This window comes from Macrosteles quadrilineatus, unplaced genomic scaffold (genome assembly GCF_028750875.1).
Source record: "Macrosteles quadrilineatus isolate MER2022 unplaced genomic scaffold, UCM_ALF_1.0 Scaffold_4__1_contigs__length_99947679, whole genome shotgun sequence".
Classification (NCBI taxonomy): domain Eukaryota; kingdom Metazoa; phylum Arthropoda; class Insecta; order Hemiptera; family Cicadellidae; genus Macrosteles; species Macrosteles quadrilineatus.
Genome location: NW_026542597.1, coordinates 80,419,333 through 80,441,854, shown reverse-complemented (window position 1 = coordinate 80,441,854; position 22,522 = coordinate 80,419,333). Strand labels below are relative to the sequence as shown.

Genomic DNA, 22,522 nt, shown 5'->3' with positions numbered 1-22,522 from the left:
AGTTTCAATTTCATAGAAACTTGAACAGTTAACAATATAGAAGCTATTGTAATCTTGATTAAACCCCATTATTTCAACGTATTGTATGTAAATTAATTATTAAAAGTATACAGTAAATTAGTGGAAACTGTAAATGCGTCAAGAACTTTGTAGTGTTTAAAGATTTATATCTTGTTATATAACACAAACACGTACAATGATGATCAAGAGTTATTTTATATAGTTTTTAGTTTTTTTAGAGATGCTACTGTATCATCAATTTACCAAAGCTTGCCAAAACACACTCTTAAAATTACAGAATAAGATTTCTATCGGGGTAATTGATAAACAACAAAAAATCTTTACAATTTCTTTATTTAGAAACAACTTTGAGAACACGTAGAAAACATAGTTTAACTCTTATAAAACACTCTGTTGGTTTTTTCCTAAGATAATTTTCTCAGTGCATTACTTTTGTTTACTATGTTATGAAAACTAAAATGTTATTAAACTATTTAAATATTTGAACTTTACTTTAACTGTACGTAGTTTCTATAGATCATTAAACACTCCACACATTTCCTATCACATCCGTCCTTAGCACCGACCTAATCCTCATTCCTGTCAAACTGTTTTGTTTTGCGAATAAAATATTTTGAGCAGTCAATTAAATGGCACATTTTTTGCCAGAAAATACATCTTTGTGTTCATAAATAACACAACTAATCTAGTAATAAATAAAATGAAATTATGAAGGCTTGCAACAGCCCATTGATGTTAATAAATACAGCAATGTACAAACCTTAAACCTAATTAGAAAATAAGGTAACTTCCAATAAAGGTTTACCTTTAGTCCATCTTACAAGCTAGTTTTGTTACTAAAACTTACTTCACGGGTTGTGAGTGAAAACAGTTCAAGTTTGACAAACGTTTTGCAAGTAGTTACTTAAATTTTCAAGCTAAAATTACACAAATAAATCTGACTTATTTTAAAATTAGCAAGTCAAAAAGACGTAAAGTAGAAATAATTAATTCATGGAAAGGTTAAGTAGGCATTTCATTTTTAAACCCAGCACACGTTTTAAATTACCAAATATATTAGAATCCATGGCATTGGAAATTTTACAGAATTCACAAGAATTTTACGTTGAAAATCTTTTATAGCAATTTAAAGGTAATTTTTCAACACGGGCCAAAAGGATACTGTTAAACTTTGAACTGTACATCACCAAGAGTATTGAGCTTAACTAGAAATAACAAGAATCAATAGATCTCACAAAATTATACAATAAAAATGAGTATTAACTAACACCTCAATTTCCATGGTGTTCAGGAACAAACAATCGTTGAGCAAAAGATATACGATTCACCAAAAGTCAAAACCACAATTTAGGTCTAACACAACTTTTATATTTTTAATACAAAACTGAACCAAATATCAAAACTAATAAAATAAGTTAACATCACACGACAAAAAATTACTGATAATGTGACACATCTTTAAATGAATTTCAGTACATAGGGCAATGAAATACATAATTAACGAAAAAGAGAGCTCAACACTTAAAACTAAAATAATACTGCTTTGGTACATTCACCGGAGCTCCATGGCGTTATCAACAGGTTTTCACGATCTTGCCTGGAAAAGAAAACATGTTATAGGCTATAATTGAGCTTAAGATTTAAAAATAGGCAAGTGAATTGTCAAGGAGTATTTTTCAGAAGGGATAAAGAGTTCATGGGATGATAGATACACAATAAAAGGTTACATAAATAACACTGATATTTTGTCCTTATACAAGACTTGTTCAGAGGAAAGATTGAAGAGAGGAAAAATCCAAAACAAAGATTAGTTTGGATTTACTTCTAGATGGACCTGATTGTACTTTGTACTTCAGAACGGAATTTTTTCTTCCTGGGCAGCAAGGGAAACTATATAGTTTGATTAAAAAATCTTGAGTAAAAATCCTTGAAATAGTAATCTCAACTCAAAGAAAATCAATTTGTTATCTTTAGTTACTGTTTCAACAACCATGTCAACATTACTGTAATACGTGATCGGGGCACTATCGTTATCTCATGGGATCGCAGGGACATCATCAGTCACTCACAACAGCAACAAAATATTGAACATCTCCGAGACCAAAGAGACATCATCATCGTCATTGGGAATCGCTGACTGAGTAGACAGATCCGGTTTTGAGAAAACCCCTAATCAAATGTAATCCCCCTCGAAAATTGGAATATATTTTTCCCACTGAATATTGGTACCTTATTCTAGATCATGTCTAACTTTCAGCTGATCATACACACACTAAAATCAAAACATTTTTAGAGCAAAGGACCTTTATATAAAATTGAGTTGACATTTAAATGCTGCTTACTACATTAACATTGTAGAAATTGTTGACATACCCGGACTAACGCTACTATCAGTTGGCGGCTCTGCTGGGGCGTCCGCAGGTCGTTTCAAACTTGATGGTGATGTTGCAGTTTCAGAGATGGGGGTGATGGCTTCAATTGTGCTTTGTGACTGAAACAGGCAGAATATGCAACTTAAAAACAATACCTATCTTGACAGACTTTCCCACCCAAAAAAAACCTTTCTTTTACAGTTATTCATGAGCTCAGTTGGTTACCTCAGTTGGCTAATAAGACTTAACACACAAATTCTACATAATTTAATGATCATACAGGTCAAATTCTTTGTAAGAATTGTGTTACATCTATTTAATAATGTTGCTCTTGTTAGCAATGAATGATCATGAATGAATAGCCAGAATCAAAGGCACCTAACTTGTGTTTAAAGTTTTTTATCTCCCTTAATAATCTTTTACCTAGGCTATATTATGTATTTACCTGAAAGTACAAACAATATTGTATGTCAAATAACACTACTTGTACGGTAAAAAAAATATATATATAAAAAGATGGTGAGTGGTGATCGATTTCAATTTAACACTCCAACCATCAGACCCAATAGCATTGTTGTTTACCATCTCTTATATGTACGTTACTTACAGTCTTGTGAGTCAAAAGTATAAGTGTTAATATATTATTACAAGTGTAATTTGACGTATTGCTTGTATTTTCAGGTAATTTAATAACACATACGATGCTGATCAAGAAGTTATTGACATGTATTTATATCTTATTTTTGTGAAAACCCTATACAGATAATCTTTGCCAAAAGCCAACATTCAGCGCATCTTCAAAACGTTTCTGATTTAGAGTGTACTTTACTGCAAGAGCCGACAAAAAACCCACACAATGAACCTCGCATGAGCACTTTTTGCTACAGTTCTACAAATCTAAAATTTTTCCCATTTTTAAAATCTGAGTTTACCCATGAAACAAAATGTATTAAAGTTTATTTAGCCCCCCAAAAAATTATAACTTTGCTCAAAACAGTTTCATAACCAATATCAGAATAACATAAGTAAGTCTAGTCCTTGCTTTACACAGTTTTTCTTTGTGCACTTTGGCAGAATTTACAGAATGCATACAAGGACTGCTTTTCTAATAATACCTTTAAAGTATTACCACACATTCTTTACATTTACTATGCTGGTAAAGGTTTTTTTTACAAAATGAAAGACCACTTACTGAGGAGTAACCATTGGTCAGAGCTTCTGGTTGTTGATCATCAGAAACAACCACTTGACTGGATTGCTTGATTGTCTTCACCGTAGTGGTTGCACTGTCGGTAGGGTTAATAGCAGCACTGTCTGTCGGTTGGACAGCAACCCGGTCGGTAGGGTGGGCAACAGCATTATCAGGGTGGATAACAGCACTGTCACTTGGGATGACAGCAATGTTGGTGGGTTGGATGGCAGCACCGTCACTTGTAGTAGTTGAGCTTGTTGTCGGCTCTGTATTTGTCGTTTGAGGTTTCGTCACTGTCGCTGTGGCAGTTCTGATTTTTGAGTTTGCGAACTTGGGCATCGTGATTGTCACTGGCCTCTTAATTGTGATGACTTTTGTTCCGGGTTGCATGAGCTGTGTGCCTGTAATCAAAGAAATGTGATGAGTTTACAACAATCAATATATCCTGGCTACTTCAATACTACTTAAATACAGCAAATCCTCGATAACAAGTCCTTAAGAGGATCAACATAGCTCTTTTGGAACCAAATGAAAAATATAATTCTGAATTATGTACCTTTGATTTGAAACTCCCCTGATGCGTTTGGTTTGGTTAGCACAAAAGTGGGTGGTTTAGGTGAGCCCGGGGCTAGGTTGAACATTTGTCTCTGTTGGCCTGGAAAACAAAAAAGTCAAGATAAAATTTCTACGTTCTACGTTTTTGAGGTCATAGTATAAAGATCAAGCAAAAAATTAAAATAAACAGCTGTAGCTTAGTTCTCAAGCACTATCTCGACTAAGACTGTTTTCGTTTTGAACTTCTGAATTTATCTTTGTTTTGCACAACCTGTAAAAATGTTTGTAACAAAAAAAAATAATTATTTGAAAAATGGTTTAGTCAATCTTTTTTATCTTCCAAAAACCATGTTCCAAAAATTTTTTTTATTTACATATTTTCATTTGGTAAATGTATACAGTCAATTTCAATCGAGTATTAATTATAAAAAAAAATCACAAGTAAAATTTAACTGTAAACAATCATTACAACTACTAATTTAAATTTGAGGGAATGTTTTATTATCTAACTTTGGTTTGGTTTCATCAAATTAATTATGTTTATCTATATAGATGAAGTTAATTTTGAACCGATTTACAAAATAACAATAGATACAGAATAAAAATTATATTTACCTGGAGTGGCGTTCAGGACTTTGAACACTGTTTTTGTCTGTCCTCCTTGAGTCTAGAAACACAATTTATTGTTAATGACAAGTAAACTTCAATTTCGAAAGTAGGAATGTCACTAATATGCTCTTGGAAAAAGGATAACAATTTTTCCCCTAATTTAGAGAACAATTTCACAAGAAGGTTGAAAAATTCAAGTGGTAAGTGTTTCAAACTTAGGTTGTGAGAGTGACGGATTCCAATTCTGACATCCTATGGATTAGAACCACTCTCCCTTAGAAACATTTGTGATTCCTTAACCCCTTCCCTATTTCTATTTTTATGTGTTAAAGGATTACATTTGAGCCCTTTGGAAAAATATCCTGGTATAATTGTTTACACAATTAATAATTTTGTCATAAAATTGAAATTGTCAATAAGAGTGGTTAACGATAATTGTTGCTAAATCACTGTTAGTTACTTACGATTGTCGATAGTTTGGGAATATTTTCCTTGGCCATGATGACTTGTCCCATGGGCTTCTGGAAGATGACACAAGGTTTCGACTGAGACTTGTTCGGGTTCTGAATGTTGATACGCAGAGGCTTTCCAGCTGAAAAAAGCAACTCGCTTTAACCTTGGAACTCAACATTTCAAAGGATCTTTGACTAACATAACATCATGTGGTAGTTGGAGAGGAGGACGGGATGGCAATGATGTCTGATCAATGGGGAAGCAGAGTTGCCAATGAAGGGTGGTGAGCAGGCAATCACCTTGACCCTGTAGCATGCAGCATGCAGGTCATTATTTAAATTTTATTTGGCAAAGCTAATTTTATTTCGTTCAGCAGTTCAGTCAGGCGTTTCAAGAAATGTTACATCATTCCACTGTAACTATTCCAAATTAAACAATTTAATTCTACCAACAGAAAAAAATGACATGAAATGAAAAATGAGTAACCTATGAATGAATTGTTTACAGACATTGGAAGTTGCTTAGTGTTAAATTAAAACACTCATTAATTTATTCTGGTTGAGTAAACCAAAATTTTCAGACATTGTTTTTAAATCTTTATTTTAAAATATTTAATTTTGTAATGATCTATAGCCAATCTTTCTTCTACTGGTAAAGTAAGAAAGAAAGCAACAAGAAAGGTTTGAATAACTCAAATGTAAAAGGAGGTTTTTTATAAGAGATTAAATTCAGCTAGTTTACCTCAAAAAATGTTATATACGAAATAACTGTTATTTCATTCCATTGTATTGGTTCCAAATGTAGGGAATAATAGTAGACAGTTGCGAGGACAAAATACTTCTGATGTATTGTGCCAAATCTTTTTGCGTACTCAACTCTACTTTTCTCAGTTAAGCAAGCTTAAATCTACTACTTCACAACAAAATTAAAACCAGCAAATAGATTTTTGTGTAAATAATCAATTAAAAAAGAAATCTTTAGCAATCAGGTTTAAGGCTAAATTTTTTGAACATTTGTCCAACACTCCAATGTCTGTAAACATGAAATGAGATGAGATGAACGTACGATTGCCCAGTTGTGACGGAGCTCGGGTGAGAGCAATCACTCGTTGTCCAATGTTGGCTTTAACAAGAGGCGAGCCTGCACGACATCCAGTACCTTGCATAACAGACACGTACATCACATTTGAGCATATATACAACGTTTAAAAGTTCCTTTTAACCTATGACGATTCTATTCAACAATTGTTGCAAGTGATTGTTACAAAGTAAAACAAATTATAAAACAGTAGCAGATTTTTCCAAATCACAAGATGATTGACATTAAGGAAACATCATATTATAAATTATGTAAAACAAAATGGCTGAAGAGTCCTTGTGCTTATAGATGCAGAAAAAAGGTCACACAAATTCCATTGCCACTCTCTCAAATTGGTCCTGTTTTAGGACAATACATTAATTTTGTGTTTGTGTAACGTTTTTTAGTACCTACAGTCACATTTTTCCTAGTAGCCTTAATTTTATTCTTTTCCCACTAAAACTCTTTGGTAAATATTTTATTTATTTAAATTGGGTGTCAAAGTTAATATTTGTTACTGTTCTGTAGCTATGAAATGGAAGACAATACAAACAAATGGTAAGTGTAGAATGAGATGAGTTGATTTTTATGATGAAAACAACATAATACAAACACAAAATGTGATGGTTCACATTCAAGACCACTTGAAAAAGATGAATCAGATGGATCTAGAATGGCAAAGAATAAACTCATTTTTAATTAACTCTAGGTTATTATCCTAGCATTGGTTCCCGAGCCTTGAGGCTGCTTACTTGATCACCAAGTTACCCACTACCAGAATGGCCACTTGTGATTCAGACTTCCAAATTACCTACATCAATTCTAGAGGTTACATACCTTGTTGCCAACGTGATTCTTAGTCGTCTAAATAGCAACCGGTTTTGAAACTGTGAGGGTGTCATTGTCAAGCCTTGGACATGTGGTTGCCACTCCTGGGAGGTTGTCAAAAAGTTGTACAAATATGTTTGCTTATGTTCAAGTCTCGTATATGTGTTTTGAAGACGTTTTGAACACCTCCTAGGAGTGACAACCACATCTCTAAGGCTTGACAATGACACCCTAAGAGTGTCGAAATTGGTCGTCTGAATGACGACCAATGATTATGTTGGCAACAAGGTATTTAACCTCTAGAATAGTAATTGTTACTTAATCAGGAAGGCAACACCTCAACAATGAAAATAGAAACATGACATAACCAAGTTAAGTGTGATGCCGTAATAAATTGAATTGGTGTTCAGTAGTGCATGGTAGTAGGTTACCAGCGTTTGGCTAAGTAAGTTTAACCAGCCTAGGCCTACATAGGCTATAAATGACAGTGAAAATATTTTTATCAAAAAATTTATCTAACTAGCAAACCAGGTGTAACATCAAAACATATCAACTAATTTATCAACAAATTTGGCAAACCAACTTTAGTTAGCTGTGATAGTTAATTTCTAAATTTGCCAGATACAACCTACAGTTCTTTTCCTAACACGTATCTTTGAACACAACTCACTACATACCTGATAAAGTCTTGGACAATTGACTTGCTGAAATGATGGCAACTGGTCTCCCGTTGACTTTGTTGACTAATGTCTTCACGCCCGGGCTGGCAACTGTGTTGGTTTGACTGGACTCAGCTGTTACAGGGACAACAGCTGACTGCACGGTGACAGGAACCGATGTAACAGCTGATGTCGTACAGGGAGGGCTGGTAGTAACAGCTGATATGGTGGTGGGGGTTGGCGGCGCAGCAGACGATGTGGCGGGAGAACTCTTGATTGGAGATGAGGCTGGTTGCTTAACGGGCTGAGTTACTTTAGGCCCCTCCGCCAGAACATCTCGAGTTTTAGAAGTTTCTGAAAATTAGTTTTTTCAGTCTAAATTGATGTTTAAAAAAGGGCTTACGTTTGATTCCTTTCAACCTCACTCAAAAAGTACTGAACAAATGTTTTTGAATGTAGATTTTCAACTTAATTATATTATTTGAAGTACAAACTCAAGAGAATTTTAACATGACCACTGTTCAGAGAGAGAAATTCAAGCTCCAATCAAACATTCTTGAGCGTTTTCTAGGATATTCTTGAAACTTCACGGGAATTTTACTCGCAGGTGAATTAAGTTTACATTGAACAAATCAGGAGTTACAGATGAGTTCTTTGAATAGTTGTACTAAAACTATGCATAAACATTAGAAAAGTTTTGGTAAGTTTATTAAATGGGTTTATAGAAAATGATAACCTTATACACTGTCTGTGAAAAATATAGTACTCAGTTTTGCTTCTATAAAAATGACTTAACAAGGCTAGGATGAATTATAAATAAAACATCGGGATACACTTTAGTAGCCTACTGGACAGCCATACAAAATGGGACAGCACTAATTTGTTTTACACATAATAAAACTCTAGGCCTACCTGGTTCCAATTGTCCTTGAAGACGAGCCAACGTCGTCGATAGATATGGAAGTAGTGTTGATGAGACTAGCGGCTGACTGGGGCCGCGTGGACTAACAGGTCTCAACTCAGGTACCGTGTGAAGTGTTCTCATGGCATTCGGGGTCACAGCTATGTGACTGGGTCGTTTGGCAGCAACAACCGATGTGACAGAACTTTGACCAGCCGTGGAGTAAACCATCATGGGTTCAGCCTCACGTGGTTCTTGTAACGCAGAAGATTCTGAAGAAGTCTGGACTGTATCCGAGTCCGGAGGTATTGTGATGAGGATGGGTTTACAAACACTAAGATTAGGTCTGGAAGGTCTTTTAGCTCTAGGTTGCGACTGGGGTGAGGAGAATCTCATTGGTTGCGTCTCCCTCAACGAGTCACCACCGGGATGGGGTGTAAATGGTACGATTCCGCTGACAGGGCTAGGCAAAGAAGGTACTTGATATGTAGGAGATCCAACGTTGCACCCTTTTCGGACACGCTTCGGCGTTGAGGGCTTATTTGACTGCCTATAGCGACGTTTTGGCTCCACTGAATTTTTATCATGTTGTGATGTCATTTGCGGGCTGTAATGCTGAGGTGGAGTTCGTGAGGGAAGTGACATCGGAACATGAGACAAAGCTGCAGGTCCAGATTGAGATCGTGAAATCTGTTTGGGCGACCGCTCGCTTACTCTTGCTTGGGGGGCTTGCACAGGAACACTAACAGGCATGGAAGACTGCCGCAACAACGGTGCGTCTTGAATCTTGATGTTCATGTCGTAATGGCTCTGCTTTTGCACTTGTAGAATGTAGTGCTCGACTTGTGGGAGGGCTGGCCAGTTCACCTCCAGAAAGTTTATTTCAGATGCGAACAACTGGATTTTCCCCACTGCTGGAGGCTTTTCGACTTCGAGGTACCACAGATCTTTACAGCAAACCTGAGAAAAGCAAAGATACATTAGAATAATTAAGAAGATTATCAACTGTGAATTAATTGAGATAGGGACTCCACCTAAGTGTGTATTTCAATCCAAATATGAGTGCAGGATGAGTGTAGAATGGAGTGTGCGGAAAAAAATAAATAAATAACTGTGCGGCAAAGGTAAAAAAAGTGCAGAAAAAGTCAGTAGATGCAGCAATTAGCTACTTTCTGTGCTATAATCAAGGAAGGCCACTTTGTCAGGTGACTGTAGGAAAAATAAAATAATCAGCCGATATTTTAGGTTATTAGGCTATAATCTAAATTTGATCGAGTATCAGGGTTGTTAAATGTGAGCATAATACGAGTAACAGGATAGGTAATGTCTAGGAGATTCTGGTTTATTATTGTTATTGATACATATTTACTGAAAGAAATCATGTTTTGATTATATATTGTTTACTCTATGAAATCACATGTTTAAATCCTTTTGTTTACAGTGCATTGTTTTGTTTTTGGTTTTGAATTAAAATGGAACTATGATTGTGTTTGGTACTAAAGTTAATTATTTCCTCCGTATTTAACAATTATTATTATTAGCAATAAAGATGACTGTAGAATAGAGTAAGTCTTTAGCCATAATTATTTATTTTAAAACAACCGAGGACAGCAAGGACCAGTTTAAAACCATCAAAAGCTACAAACTTTTCTCATGGAAACTTTGATATTTAGGGGAGCATTATAACCACTCAGCTACTTGCTGTTTGAATTTCCCAGATTGAAATTATAAAGAATATAGAAAGAAACAAACCTGGTAGTTTTAGGCATGGGTGCTTGCAGCAATTTTCTTCAAGGAGGAAAAGTAGTATCTTGTTACTTGTTACAGAGGGCAAAGACCCTCAATCATAAACAAGTTGATGTGAAAAGCTTTAAAACATGCTTGTTGGCTGTCTAGAAGCCAGTATTATTTGAAAAAAAACCTTTAAACACTTATTTTCCTACAGTCACCCGACAAAGTTGGCTTCCTTGTACTGTTTATAGTACAGAAAGCTGCTAATTGCTGCATATTTATACTTTGCCGTACGGTTTATACTTTGCCGCACGGTTTATACTTTGCCGCACATCAGGATTCCAACGAAACAACACAAAACAGCGTGGTTCTATTATGCACGTAATCCGTGTACGCTTGGAAATAGGTTGGCAACACTTAAAGATAATAATACTATGAGCAGCTGATTGACTATTATAACTACGATTTAACCTGTCATTTCGTGTTTATAGTTTAGGTATTTCTGAACTTTCTGGACTTTTCATTTAAACGTTTTAAAAACATTCCTACGATCTTAATAAACAAGAAAATACCTTTAAAGCGTTTTTTTTAGGCGCGGAAACCACTTCAAATTACAAAAACATACGGAACTATATTCTCAAAACGCGGAGTACATTTCTTGCCGAGGAAAAATAGCGGAGTGATACAGACCGCGGGTACTACTTTCTCTAGGGCACCTATTTGTGTTGCCAGCTGAACCTAAAAACGTGTTGTATAGTGTTTGAAAGACTAATTATTTATATGCTTTATAGTGACTGTAGGAAAAATATAATGTGTAACACGAGTGAAAAAGGCCTTTGCTGCACTCGAGATCATTCCGCACGAGCCGCAGGCGAGTGCGTAAACATTGCTCTCGTGTGCAGCAAAGTGCCACTTTCACCACTAGTTACACAAATAACTATTGTTGCAACAATCTGTTTGATCTCTCAGAGCATAGTAAAAGTAAGCATTGAATTTAGTTTTTCTTAGAGAGGCCATTGTCCCTACTGCCCTCACTCTAGTCTTTTCTACAGATGTCTCGATTGGACCAGATTTACTGTAGATTTGACGGTTGATACACACAATGATTGAATCATTGGATTGATTAAATTTTTAAAAAACATACTGATGAATGTTACAAACCTGGTTGTTCCAGGCCTTCTTATAGCCATCTCGGCCAGACCAGATGTAGATGCGAGAGTTAATCGCTACTGCGGAGTGTCCAGCCCTCGCTCCAGGCAGATCTTCTCTCTTTGCCTCCGTCTGCAACTCCTCCCACATCATGGTTTCTGTCAAAGAAAAATAATGGATCACCACCGTGTAAAGTGCTAAAAAAATACATGCAAAACACTATGTATCGCACAGAAATGCAAAAACAGTCATTAAGTTTTGACAATATTGAACTTAGATGGTTTAACATTTTAGAACATTTATGTAACACACAGAAATATCCAAACATGTGAAGTACTGTACGGAAAAATTTGGTTAATGAGATTATAATGACAATGGAGAAGAGAGGATGATAAAGATGATTGGAGGTCCAATTATGTCATTTAATGGATTATTGCAGATATTTCCATCACAACTTTAAAAAAAATATTTTCATGTTTTCAGATTTTGAATTTGAACCATGAAAAATTTAGTAGGGATGGTCAAGTCTTGAAATTTCGGGAAATTTTCGGGAAATTTTCAATCTCGTTACACGAGACGAGATTACTTTTTGGCCGAGATTTTTATCGAGACGAGAATAAAAAATAAAAAAATAAAAAAAAAAAATTAAAAACGCCTGCAGAAAGTCAATGCAATACCCGCAATACAGGAGCGTGTTGTAGTTGCGTTTCCTTTTCGAAGGCGTTCTTATTTAATTAATTCTTTTAATGTAAATATTACTTTAATTCTTTTAATGTAAATATTACTTTCATTATTTTAATAATATTACTTTAATAACATTTGAGAAGTTTTGTTAAGTGTAAGCAGTGTGAGGAATGTTTTATTACTATAAAAAAAGTCAAAACAAGTAACTATTTTATAAAAATTAATATTGCTTTTATTTTATGATTTATTTTATTTTAGGATAAGTTGAACTCTATCCTAACTGATATCACCATGTTTCCTAATCGTAGGCATTTTTAATAAGTTAGGCGTGATTAATAAAAAAATGTTAGCCTATGCTGATGTTATTTAATGAAAGATTGTAAATATTCTTGCCTATTATCATTATTTTAGTATTTAAACAGTCATCTAAAAATGTTACAAAATCAGGTAAAAATTTCGAACGTGCATTTCCCGTTGTGTATGAGAAGAGAAATCTCGTCTCGATCTCGTCTCGAAATTTTATGAGAAATAAAAAATCTCGTCTCGTCTTGTCTCGAACTAAAAATCCAATCTCGTCCATCCCTAAAATTTAGAAAACCTGTTTTGCACTAATAACGAGGAAAACTATGTGCAACCAAAATGAACAAAATCCAATTTAAAAAATTTCAAGAGAAACATAAAAAATGTATAACACTATGTAAATAGGAAATTTTAAGAAGAGTAAATGCACAGTTTGATCTTGACTATTCGACATTTACCAGTCCTACATGTTTGTTGATCAAACAAGCTTGTGGCTGTCTTATTTTAGATAGATCAAATGCATGCTTTTGCATTAAACATGTTGCTGTACAGTACAGTGGCAAAAAACTTGACCCTTTAAAGTTTAGGCTAGTGCTTTTCATATCCATTGAGTTGTGTTTCTGTTTTGTACTATACTAATGTAAACATTGAAAATACTTACTAAACGTCATACAGTAACATATTCATAAAATATTGTTGTCTTTATGTTCCTTCTGATCATGGGTATTGAGGATTATACCCTAGGTAATCCAGAATTCTTGTTATTGTGTAGGTGCCAAGCCTGTTGGATTATCAAGATCGGCCTGTAGTTAACAATTCATCTACTAGTCTCACCTAGGTTGAGACAAGCCAGGGTATTTGAGCACTGCCACTCGCGCTCGTTGCAGTAGATACTCTCACTGTTACGGTCGTCTGAGATAAGAGGCACCCAGCCTCCGAACACGAACATGCGATGTCCAATGACTGTGGACGTGTGGAGGGACCGGGGCAGAGGCACTTGTCCCCTCACGATCTCCTTTGTCCAACACATGTGGTCTGCAAACAATACACAGAATAAACCAAACGTGCAAATACAATATAAATCAACCGAAACACTCTGAATCTAAATAACGATTTCAACCAAAACGGCCTAAGAAAAAAAAAACACCGAAATGTCTTGGGCAGGAAGGGGAAGTGAAAAATACTACACCTACACATAAACTCTCGATTCTGAGGTAAATCTAACTGAAAGTACTTTGATAGCAACTGCCTGACATTGCTTAATGAATTTAATCGTTTATTTAAACAAAAGGCGTAGGTACTTATGCTTTCTAAATTACTCACGTTTTTAGGCAATGTTTGAAGGAAAGTAATTATTTATAGTTTGAAGACTGAATTTGGTCTTGTCAGTAGTGCTAGAATATATACTTTTTAATCCGTCTTTTTAACTTTACAAACAACACTAAACACCAATAGGCCCTACTGATAAATGAGGCTTTAAAATAACACACAAGTAGAGAAGACTTTTTAATGCTGGAAGGGAAATGTTCTTCCCCTAAGTTAAGGGCAAGTGCTCACTAAGGGAAAGTGCTCTGGAAACCAGGACACAGTTCTCCCCATAACAAGGGAAATGTTAGTTATATTTACAATTATGGCTAAAAACTATATGTGGAATTATTCCTTCCCCCCACCCAAAAAAAAAAAAAAAAAAAAAAAAACTTAATTAGAAGGAATATAATTTCTTAGGCCTACCTATGTGAAGCGTCCACAGGTCTCCGAGTCTGTTGCCGTTCATTCCACCGTAGATGATGAGCTTATTGTAGCCTGCGCTGTCCGTGTATGTGACTGCTGTGTGTGACTCCCGGGGAGGTGGCACTGGTCCGCTGGTTCTTGGAATGTTCCAAATCACATTCCCGTCAGGTTGGAGATCCAGGACGTACAGATCGTTTAGGTATCTGAAATACATGCATTTAAAACTTCCACTTTTTTAGAAGTTGGTAACCTAATTAAATTTTGTATGTGTCTGCCCACATGGATCATAAAACATGTGTGGGAAACGTATCAAGCAAAGGGATGGGCCAGTACAGTATAGGAGAATGGATTGTACGAGAATGCATTGTGCTTAATAATTTATTTTTTTTAAGAGGTTGGCGGCCTCTTTTAACCTTGCATTTGCCCGTCCACATAGACTAACTGCCCGTGCATGGAACCTATCTAGCAACGCAAGCGGTGAGCCGGTACAGTACAAAGGTGAGCTGTACTGAGAAAATGTTTACGGCAGAGACCAGGATCCGAACCCACGACATCACTGCCTTGGGCCCAAAGTCCATGACGCTAACGACTGAGCCACCGACTCGCCAAAACAATTATATAAGTGGTGGGTAAAGAACCGAAGACATGTTAGTTTCACAGTATGTCACATTGTTAATGTGTTATCGGCTACCACTTTAGTTACCAGCTTTAATTTTAAGGAATGTACGCATAATAACTGTTTGACTTAAAACTTAAAAAAATCAATTCCTAAATTGAGTTGGATTTAAATCTAATGGTAACGGTTTTGACTTTTCTCCAATTCCGGGTTAAATTAAACACTTTAGAGCTAAAAATCCTTCAGATATCCATGAAAATAATAAGTCAACTTACATTGTAGGAAAATCAGTCATTTGTTCAGTTTTTTCAAAAATATAATCGCATACCGTATTACATAAGTTACGTTACATATTACTTACATAGGTACTACCATTGACTATTTAATTGTCAAAGGTACTACCATGCACTAGACTTGAACTTACAAAAATGTATAACGTTTAAGGTTGTTAGCAGTTCAACTTCGGCAATTAAAAAATGAAAAGTGAACAAACTTTTTATCCATGGGTAGGCCTAAACATGAAGGTGAAAATTGTTCAACTTTTTGTAGCTACTTAGTGACTTCCAAAATCACCAAACTATTTAAGAGGGGTGCTTACAAATACTTTCATAATGTACTGCATATTTTATAGCCAGGTTTTCAAACTGTTGAAACTTGAACTGTTAAAAATTAATATTTTAGATTGTCCTCAATTTTTACATAACAGACATACAGTATCACTATAAAATAAGTTCCTTATAACTTTAAAATTTAAATTAAAATACATAATTTCAGCTACAGTAGTGCCTTGCTGACACAATCATCAAGTAAACTAAACCCTGTGCGTTATATGCTAGTAAATAAAATTCTTTCAAGGTTCTAGGTTACCTGTTAACCAGAACCAAAAGGTAGGTTCGCTCTACCTTTTCCAAAAATCCTAAATATTAGTAGGTGAACTGCCCTGGTTTTTCTGAGAGGTAATGGTGAACGTTCCCGCACTAGAAAATGTATGACTACGCTACTGCTGTAAATTATACACACCCTGGATTGGTCTTCTCGCAGGTTGACGCGAGTCCACCAAACATGTAAATTTTCTTCTCAACTAAGTTAAAGCTGTGGCCAAGACGGGGACATGGTGGGGGGAGGTACGGGGGCATCAGTGGAATCAGCTTCTGCCACTCCCATTTGGCTGCCTGTGTGACAAACGAATAAGCAATCTTACATAGCAATTAATTGAGCATTTAGCATTAAAGATAAGTTGAGTACATTTTCCATTATAATTAGGTAACTTCAAATAGTTTATATGTATACATATGTACCGTATAACAATTTCAACGAAAAGTGTAACATTTACATCTAGATTACATCCAGGCCACACAACTTAATGATTCCCGATCTAGAAGACCACAGAGCAGAGGACATGGTGACTTAAATGGTAAAACTAATATTAATTTAATTACACATCAAGAGACAAACATCAACAACTTCATTCATCACATGATATCGTTTGAAATGAGTTAAAGTTTTTTTTTTACATATTACAAAGAGATGTTCTTTTCATTATTGTGTAGCGTGACTTTTTCAATGCAATGCACTCTTGTATTTCTGGAATAAAGGACTTATGACATTGATTGCCTACCTGGAGTTCGTAGATATCATTAGAGTATTTGCCATACTCAGTCATGCCACCAAAAGCAATAACGCGGGTGTTGTCTACAACAAAACCAAACGATGCTCTGCCGGGAGAGGGGTTGCCTACCATTGGTGGAATATGCCACTTCCCCGTTGCTGTAACAAGAGGGTTGAAAACGTTATGTTTGTGAGAAGTAGCCTTAAGTTAGTTAATTAATGTCAGACATTGGGTTACAGATACATTCACTCAGAGAAATAAATTTTCCTTATTCCCAGAAATTTCATTTTAGGCCTAAGTTACATATATTTCTGAGGGCTGATTTAAATAAATGAATTAAAAGAGAAAAGATAAGAGCCATTGTTTTTGAGCTAGCAAATGTCAGATAACCATTTAGGAACTGATAGTTTTATGATGCCTGTAAAGAATAGAGCTTGAGGAGTTAGCAATTATTGTTTTAAGTACGTTAATGTCACTCACTTATTTTATTACATGTGTCTATACCAGTAGAATTTTTAGCTTTATTGTTTTTGTAAGGGAAACAGAGGTGGCTCCAGAGGGTAGGCCCCAGTCCTACATAAAATGTTGAGGTTAGATATTTCTAAATTGTAAATGAATAATAAAATGATAGTATGTAACAAAAATAATTAAAACTTCTTATTGTATTGTATTTCAATTATAAAACCCAGGGAAGCCCTTCCAAAACCTCATACCCAAAAAAAACTCCTACTTGATCCTCGTCAGGCCTACTTACCCAAAAAATGATCCTGGAACTGCTCCTGAAGGGAACGGTCTAAGCCCTGGTTTTGTTAGAAAGCATCACTAATTCATAGCCTAATGAAAAACAGCATCTAGGAATAGACCTCGCTTGTAATGGAACCTTCGATTTTGAAGGCGAGACTAACAACTCGCTTACCCAGACAATAAAATTTGTCAAAATGACTGGTAAACCACAAAACCTTCTAAACATAAGTTAGGCCCAGACAGGTTTTAAATGCTATGAATGGTCTGTAACCCTGTAAAAGCTTATTTACAAATTCTTAAGTTACAATAAAACTTACCGGTATTTAGCACATGTAGACCATCGTGAATGCCTTCGTTACCTCCCCCAAACACCACCATAAGATCTCTGATAACCACAGCACGATGGCCATGTCTTGGCCTAGGCGTAGGACCAATTGTATCCACAACTCTTTTCCATTTGAAAATTGCAAGTTTTTTATCTCTAAAAAAAACAATTATTATTGTTATTTCAAACATTGTTCACTTTTGTGTAAATAATAGAGTTGTATTAACTTAGGAGAAGTTTGATAAAAAAGAAAATTGTAACTTAGGCCTACTGTAGGCCTAACAATACTTTAACATAAGACTTAGTAACATGTTTTCGAGTTAAAAAACCGTAAATCTAGGCGCTAAAGCCTTTTTGTGTAGGGGACATGGTAGGCCTTTACATCATACAGGCTACTATGATCATATAGGTATGTCCACCAAAGGATATGACAAGTGAACGTGTATAAAATATTTTTTTTTTATAAAATGTCACTAAGATAGTCCTACGGTACCTCAAGTCTTGTACAACTAAAAGTCTTGTATTTTAGTTTTATCAGTAAATTCAACTAGCCCTTATGGTAACATGGTTTTTTATCGTCTTCCACAAGTTACTATAAATATTATCAATTGTATAGGCCTATATACTTTATGCTGGCACTACCTATTTTTTATAAGTATAAGTTCTCTTAAGAGTATTGTATTACTGTACTAATACAACTTATATCGATTAAAAAAGAGCTTAATATTGAGTTTATAGCTTAAAAACATTTATTACACAGTGCTAATGCAGAGCTTAAAAATACAGTAGACCCCCTCTTAACCAACCTCCCATTAACAGATAATTGGATTAGGTATCCGTCTTCAATTGTAAAATACGGTACTACAGTTTGTTTTAACCGACCTTGCTTTGAGAGCAGTTTGGTTTAACCGCCGCATTCTAAGAATCTCGGAATTTTTGCTCCCACGCTCAGCGATGGGAACCGTACACTTATCTCCACAGGATGACTAAGAATAACTTAAAAGTTATTTCGCATTTATCCCAAAACATATATTGCATATTGCCAGTTAGTCATCATCATTCGTAGCTTGAGCACATTTGATTTGTTATCCGTGCGGCAAATTTATAAAATCGTAAAGTGCGTTACCGGTACAATTTTAATAACTGATTATCTTATTGCTGGAGTAAACGAACAATGCAACCCTGTTGGGAGGGTAGGGAAAGGGGTTGAGGACTCCAAGGTCAAGATTGTTTTTGTGACTTGAGCCTCCAGTGAGAGGCTAAGTTGTTATAAATAGGTAAACATCTTGTCTCGTAACAAAATGGTTGCTTGCAACATTAATTTCGATAAAAAGTTCTGTGTAGGTACCTACTGTATTAGATTGGATTTGAAAGGCATGATTTTTTTTAAATGTTACCCTACAGTAACTTAGGCCTACTAAAGTTATTAAAATAAAAATTTTGATTGACTTTTGCCTACAACTATTATTTATTCCACTGAAAGTATTTGACTTAATAACCGTTTTGAGTTTATTTGTGACTTTTTTATGATACAAAAGAGATTACTTAGGTACCTAAGTCTAGTTATTTTTAAAATAATTCGACTTTTTGAGTTTAGCCTATTTGTGTCTTTTTTACTATAGAAAGGAGATTACTTGACTTAAGTCTAGTTTATTTTAAAAATAATTTGACTTCTGATTATATAATTCCAAATGAATGGCACTTCATTTTGTTATGTTTTACTGTTTTAAGCGAGCTTTTTAGCAACCCAACCTAGGTCCGGTCCCATTAGGGTCGGTTAAGAGGGGGTCTACTATTAACTTAAGGTAGGTAGCTAGCCTAAATAACAACGATCATACACAGAAAAGAATCAAATTAGGCCTACAGTACCAAAAAATACAACACTAGAATAGGGTACGAGGCTACATTGAATAACACTCATACATAGGCAAAAACATGCGCCAGCTCACTTCCTAAAAACCCCATCTAAATATGATGAACTATGATGATTCCACAGTATACAGATTGTGGTGAAGACATTGGATGTAAAAAAGGAAAAAGCTTAACTTATATTTCACCCTGCTAACTTACTTAAGTTACAATAAAAGGTTAAATTACCTGTGTCCGCCTGTCGATCCTTATTTGCTGTGTCCTATTACAGGAGATGCATTTCGTCAGAATAAACTGCCATCATCAGTCCTAATATAAGTCCTTGTTCTTCCCCATTGGGTGCGTCTTGAAGTTTTTAAACACGTACACGAACGATATTACACTTAGATACATCACAATTAAAACATAAAAACACACGGTAGGCCTACTTTATTTGAGCTACTACGGACATGTAGACGCGCGTCAGTCGTGTGTCGAGTCTCGACTGGGGTCAGACGTTACTTGCAGAGTTGACCTTTGTCCTGTCTCTGTCCTTTGTAGCTACAGGTGGCGTTTCATTCAACTTTAACAATGCTTCGAATAATATGTTGGATTGTAGAGTACTTTTATCATTCAGGAGGTTGTGGGGGGTTGTTTTAGATGCTCTATAAATTTCATATTGCTCTAGTGATGTCATTACTCGACTTTTTTTACAAATGTGTAAAGGTTTTAGATTTTCATTCAGGCTGGAATAACTGTGATTGCTGTCAATCAGGTGTTCGGCAAAATTGGATTGTTGTGTTAAACTATTTTTGGGAAGGTGTTCTTTAAACCTCTTAATAAATGGTCTGCCAGTCTGTCCAATATAGAATTTATTACAGTCACTGCATGTTATTTTGTATACTCCGGATTTATCACTCAGGTTTTTAACATTTTGTTGGGTTCTAGGTTTAAGGAGATTTTGGACTTTATTAGATGTTCTAAACGCTACAGTTTTTCCGTGTTTTTTCAATTCATTTTTCAGAGTGTATAAATAACATGCAGTGACTGTAATAAATTCTATATTGGACAGACTGGCAGACCATTTATTAAGAGGTTTAAAGAACACCTTCCCAAAAATAGTTTAACACAACAATCCAATTTTGCCGAACACCTGATTGACAGCAATCACAGTTATTCCAGCCTGAATGAAAATCTAAAACCTTTACACATTTGTAAAAAAAGTCGAGTAATGACATCACTAGAGCAATATGAAATTTATAGAGCATCTAAAACAACCCCCCACAACCTCCTGAATGATAAAAGTACTCTACAATCCAACATATTATTCGAAGCATTGTTAAAGTTGAATGAAACGCCACCTGTAGCTACAAAGGACAGAGACAGGACAAAGGTCAACTCTGCAAGTAACGTCTGACCCCAGTCGAGACTCGACACACGACTGACGCGCGTCTACATGTCCGTAGTAGCTCAAATAAAGTAGGCCTACCGTGTGTTTTTATGTTTTAATTGTGATGTATCTAAGTGTAATATCGTTCGTGTACGTGTTTAAAAACTTCAAGACGCACCCAATGGGGAAGAACAAGGACTTATATTAGGACTGATGATGGCAGTTTATTCTGCCGAAATGCATCTCCTGTAATAGGACACAGCCAATAAGGATCGACAGGCGGACACAGGGAATTTAACCTTTTATTGTATGTCATACCGATCCGGAACAACAACAAACAACAAAATGATACTTAAGTTAACTAGGGCTAGATCCTAAATAGCCCTGCTGTGTGTTAAGTATAAGCTTGTCTGTTAGGCAAGTTTCTTTACATAGATGGGAATTAAATTAATTAGTTAACAAGCCCAAGTAAGTAGGACTAGCCCAAATAAGTTACATTTTGAGAAAGGATTAACTTAAGTTAAATAGAGATTAGCCCTCAAGATTAGAAGATTTATTGCATATGATCTGGAGAATTTTTAAAGACTTCCTAACTGCCTAATCTTATAGGGCTTATTTTCTTAGGCTTCAACAATGAAAGTAATCCTACTTAACTGGACCACACACATTAAACTTAATTTGCATTACTAGCTAGCTTGGTTTTCATTAAAAATTAGCAGTGCCATATTACTTATTGAATAAATACAAATATTTTTTTATAAATATGAAATAGGCCTACAAGTTTAACCTCCAAACAATCTTTAATAGGCTATGTGCAAATTGCAAAAGCTCTTTCAGGCCGAGGCTCTAAACATACTAACGAAAGTGATATATACCTGTTTTCCACCTTCATGGCTATAATTCATAAACTGCAATATGAAATAGCGATATTATATCATATTCTTGATTATTATTTCTTTTAGTAAATAATATAACTGTGTCCAAATATATTTCAAACAGAAATACAGTCGGCCATCGCCATCGCAAGCTTTGTTTATTGCTTCTTATTCTTAATGTCATTTGAAGTTGACAGATGAATCCAAGGCAGAAAAAATACGAGAGAGTTGAAATAGCTAAAGTACTATATTAAATAAAGGCAGGTGGATATAGAACACGATGAGTATGAGAACTGTAATAAGAAATAAAACATATTAAATAAAATTTCTAAGCTGTAAGTCAAAGCAATCAACCAAATAATTTATTATCATGGATATTTACATGCATTGACATTGTCAGGGGAGCATAACATAAAATTTCAATGTCTATTGTCTAAATAATCAGAGGCAAACTTTAGCTTTGACTATCCAATAGTCAATGGTATGAGTCTGTTGTACAAATTCCTTTCAATTACAGGGTTAACAATCACAATACAAAATCGAATCAAATCAAAATGCCTTTATTCTCGAGCACTTCTCAATAATACAATATTGGTCTACAGAATAATCCACGTCAGGTCACTAAAACTAAATATTTACAAGTCATATATCTAAACAAATCTTGTACAAGAATAAACATACAACAAAAAATTACATGCCTGCTTTAAAATGCATTTTAACCTTTTTTAAAGCTAAGGCCGAAAGACTTTTGAACTGATACGGGAGGTCGTTGTAAATTTTTTTCTTCTGAAAAATCGGTAGCTCAGTAAGGAGCAGGACTATATTCTACCAACTATAGAAACCATCATAAGCA

The 22,522-nt window shown here is 35.2% G+C and overlaps 1 protein-coding gene across 1 annotated transcript; it reads right to left on the bottom strand.

Annotated features, from left to right (window-relative positions):
- Positions 1-347: 347 nt before the first annotated feature.
- On the bottom strand, positions 348-21,812 carry LOC128992401 (host cell factor 1-like). The gene is made up of 15 exons (XM_054415962.1): positions 21,670-21,812; positions 17,549-17,712; positions 16,497-16,645; positions 15,899-16,050; positions 14,263-14,465; positions 13,366-13,566; positions 11,560-11,705; positions 8,679-9,627; positions 7,785-8,120; positions 5,214-5,341; positions 4,756-4,807; positions 4,142-4,240; positions 3,586-3,986; positions 2,395-2,512; positions 348-1,618 (listed from the first exon to the last, which is right to left on the bottom strand). The coding sequence occupies exons 1-15, from the start codon at positions 21,684-21,686 to the stop codon at positions 1,596-1,598; spliced, it is 3,138 nt and encodes a 1,045-aa protein (XP_054271937.1). The 5' UTR covers positions 21,687-21,812; the 3' UTR covers positions 348-1,595.
- Positions 21,813-22,522: the final 710 nt, after the last annotated feature.